This window comes from Olea europaea, unplaced genomic scaffold, assembly GCF_002742605.1.
Source record: "Olea europaea var. sylvestris unplaced genomic scaffold, O_europaea_v1 scaffold4644, whole genome shotgun sequence".
Taxonomy (NCBI): Eukaryota; Viridiplantae; Streptophyta; class Magnoliopsida; order Lamiales; family Oleaceae; genus Olea; species Olea europaea.
The window spans coordinates 8,170-12,364 of record NW_019262956.1 but is presented as its reverse complement, the minus strand read 5'-3'; the positions used below and the strand labels follow the sequence as shown (position 1 = coordinate 12,364).

Below are 4,195 nucleotides of genomic sequence, written 5' to 3'. Positions count from 1 at the left end.
CATATTGGAAATTGCTAACCGGGATATCCATTCTTGTAAATTTCAGTTTCAAATCAGGGAACTGAAAAATTCTTGAAATCACAGATTTTGACAGTACAAGTCAATCAAACTCGGTGGCATTTTGATTCAAGGGAATTGTAAGTTCTTTTTCTTCTTTTCCTGAAAATGTAAATTGCGACCAGAGATTTGGAATCCGATGTGAAATGATCATTGCGAAGCTTTTTATCGCTGATTTAAGCCCTCATTTTGAAAGGGTAAAATTGAGGTGGAGTTGTCAGATTCCAATGGCAAATTCTAAACCTGAAGAACCGTAGATTCTTGCACAAGACAATCTCGATACAGTCCTGAAGATCGAACAAATTTCAAGTGCGCATTAATTGCATAAAATTGTATAGATCTGATCTGCACACTGAATAGATTTCGGCTTTTGGAATTTGTTGAGAATTAAGTTACAGTAGATGTAAAATGAATCCGATGCACATTGAAGAAGGAGGACCAAATATATAAATTCTGCTCTTTAGGAGCTGACGTTTTTAGACAAAGCGACTCAATAGAATCATCTGTCGTGCATACAAAAGAGTGTTTCAACAAATACCCAAAAAAATGACCTCCTCAACAGGGATTTAATCTCAAAGAATCAACTGGTTTCCACTAGAAAATACAGACAATAGCCTAACCAGAAAGAGAGAGAATAAAAGAAAATGAGGGAAAAAAGAAAAAGAAACACTGGTTGAGCTCAAACCAGACTATAACTGCACCTGTGCCACCGTCGAATTTCCCTGGAAGGTAACCATTTTCTCCTTGGACTTTGCTTCAGAGAAATGAGATGATAAAATCTTCCAACAGCTCGTTCTGACAATGCCAACCCTAATTAGTGAGGAAAAAAATCTCAACAATTCCTTGGGATGCTTCTCCTTGTCATTTATTCCTTACATAGGAAATATTCAACTTCATTGAACCAGGGCCCGCAAAGCCATCTCGGCATCATCTAGTGGTTGCCCTGCGTAAAGTTGCAGTTGCCCTTTCTTTACAACAACTAGCATCATGGTATGTGATTTCACGGCTTGAATCAAATCCTGGAAACATTAAATATTGTGTCGATGATGTTATAACCACCAAAAGAAGAAAAAACTAAATACTTCCACGAGAAATACAGTAGGCAAAATCAAGGACGAGACTTGGGACTGTGTAACTAGAATCCTAGCATATAATGTTGCCCTAAAATGTGTTGGGAGATGTAAGTAAACTGAAGTTAAAACTACACCATGTGTCATATGAAAAGGGTAGAACTTTTATAGATTAGCTTCATTTTAGTCCAAACTTTTCTTCGAAATTAAAAGGCAAAGCTTTCATTTTCATTTCAATTTAAGCACTCCGTGTGTCTATATCTACATGCATTTTGGTGCATTATCTTCATTGCCCAACAGGCAAAAATGCACCTTATTGGACAGGACATGCTACTTTTTTTGTTTCTTTATAAAAGCACATTTTGAAAGCACAACTTTTCCATAAAATACGTGTCCGTGCATACCTCGTAGACAAAAATAACGGAGCACAAATGGATTTTTCTTGCCACACTTTAATTTCCTTTAGTCACGTCAGCATTTTGTTAAGAGTAATGCTGTTTATCTCCATTAGAGTTATCACCACATGATGTAGCACTAAATGACAAGACTAATAATATGGGTATCATATCTATAAATTTAATTCAACTTACCATTTCATAGCCCATCACCGACCACATAGACTATAGATTGGTGATCATCTCTAATGGAGATAAATAACACTATTCTTCTATTAATTCAGCAGAACGGAGTGCCTCGTTGAACCAAATACGGAAGTTCAGTGACCGAATTGAAACAGTGCTATAAGTTGGGTGACTTATAGCGTTCTAAACCTTTCTAAAATGGTCACAGATGAAAATAAAACCAACTCACTACATAGCAGGGGTGATGAAACATGAACTGATAATTAGTGTAATTAGTTTGTTCTTACTGCGACTTTTAGAGGAACAATCTCGGCGCCAAAGTCTTTGAGATCGTTAAAGTAGGAATGCAGAAGATAACAAAAATTGCTCGCATCACCACGATCCTCAAAAGCTACTGTATGAGATAATTCACCCCCTGCACTAGCTGTGCTCTTCAAGGTGTAAAGTCCATGTCTTCCCTCATCACCATGGCCGCTATGCATGAGAATACCCTGAATTGAACACAGAATATTATTCCTCTGAAAATTTTCACTAAATACTTTTTTTGAATGTGGGATCGTACCAACTCGAACTCTTGATCTTCAAAGTGGAATTTACCACACAATTCCACCCAGACAAGAAGAGCTGGTAAAAATTTCACTAAATACTGACATTTTATTAATTATTTATAGTCAATTACATTTCATTGAATTTCAAACTTCGTTTTGAGAACCATGTAGTGTTAGTAGGATGAACATTAATAGCATGTTCAATATGGCAGATTAGCAGCATTGCACAATACTTGAAAAGAAAAGAAGTTAAAGTAATGTTCATTATAGCCCCGGTTTGATTCCCATTTTTGGGATAAAATGAATTATGGAATAGTAGTTTTTTGGAGAATGTGTGGTTAAAAAGTAAGGAAAAATTTTTGAAATTCGTGTATAATTATTTTATAGAAAAATGTGTGGTTGAAAATGAATTTTGAAGAAATGCATTCTTGAAAAAATGAGGATCAAACAAGGGCATAGTGTAAGTCGTGCTCTTAAAGTTTTGTTTGCTTACAAACACAAAAGAAAGCAAGTCAATGATGAAAATACCATTTAACCATTTACAAGTCCTACGTACAAAGTTAAAACTACAATATTATCACATACCAAATTATTACTAAGTCACAAATTTAACATATTTAGAACTCAATAACTACTACTACTTCTCCAAGAAGGTCCCAAACAAGACTTTGTTTAGGCTTATTAGTATGTAAAAAACACAAATATATGTCATTAGTCCAAGTAATAAGAGGAGTACAAACTTTAAAATCAAATGCATGATTACTAACTAATAGAATGTCGACCCCCCTTTAACTGTAAGAAACTCAACTAGGTGCCTATGTATTAATATAGAAAATACCTACTTGTCATATAAAAGCATCAGAAAATTAAGCAAGCAACAATAATCCAAATAGTAAAAAGACAGCAAGAATGAGATATGAACATATAATATTTACTAGATCTATTTACATACTAGAACATATGGAAGATTCAACCACCAGAAGTCAGTCTCACTTTTGGATTTGACATCCTCAACATCATTAGCCGCTTGAGTGCTTCCAACTTCTTTCCCATTTAAGCTATAGTTTCCATTGAACAGCTTATTGGATGGTGCAGATTCGCTCAATTTCGCGGATTCTTTTTTTGAATTTCTTGACTTCATGGATTCAACTGTAGGACTCTGGTGACTTTGGTCCTGCACAGTGCCTGTCGAAATAATAAGCAACTCAGAACTCTACAGCAGCAAATAGCTTACGATTTTTTTTCATTCAACAAGAAATACACTTAGCATGATACAGCAGATATGAAAGTTCAAAGGACACAAATGCATTGAATTCTTAGCCTTTACAGCTTTTCAACACAGATTGCTGTGGTAGACTAGACAATACTGGGAACTATTAATGAAGAAAAACAAGCTTAAATCTTGTCTATTGTACTGTCAATTATTACCCATCAAACATGCACTACATGTTCCGGACTGATAATAAGAACATTAACACCATCAGCCAAATATTCTCCCACTATTGGTTGAAAAGAAACTTCTGGCAACTTCTCATTAATCTTATAAATATCTTCTAAAATAATGTTGACGTATAAGAGTCTGAGTTCAGAAGGAAATGCATTAGAATATGCATGCATTGAACTGTTAAATCATCTCAACTTTGTAATAGTAAATAGTTAGCTAAATAATAGATGTGTGAAACATTACCATTTTTCACTTTCAGTTTAGCGACACCCTTCTTTCCTTGTTTCCTCGTCCCCTTTTCTTCCACCGACTTCTTCGGCATACTGTTCGAGGACACAGTGACATCCACTGTCCCTTTCTTTTCACCATTTTCCTCCAAATGGATCGAATCACTTCCATCTGAATCCTCTACGTAATTGTCATCATTCCCACTTCTCAACAACTCGTTCCCCTTCTCCATGTTTCCACCTTGCTTGAACTTATTAAAACTGTCAT

At 35.4% G+C, this 4,195-nt stretch overlaps 1 protein-coding gene across 1 annotated transcript; it reads right to left on the bottom strand.

Annotated features, from left to right (window-relative positions):
* Window positions 1-477: 477 nt before the first annotated feature.
* Window positions 478-4,189, bottom strand: LOC111388191. The gene is made up of 4 exons (XM_023012877.1): window positions 3,944-4,189; window positions 3,209-3,441; window positions 1,996-2,199; window positions 478-1,076 (listed from the first exon to the last, which is right to left on the bottom strand). Exons 1-4 carry the CDS (start codon window positions 4,158-4,160, stop codon window positions 951-953), a joined length of 780 nt encoding a protein of 259 aa, XP_022868645.1. The 5' UTR covers window positions 4,161-4,189; the 3' UTR covers window positions 478-950.
* Window positions 4,190-4,195: the final 6 nt, after the last annotated feature.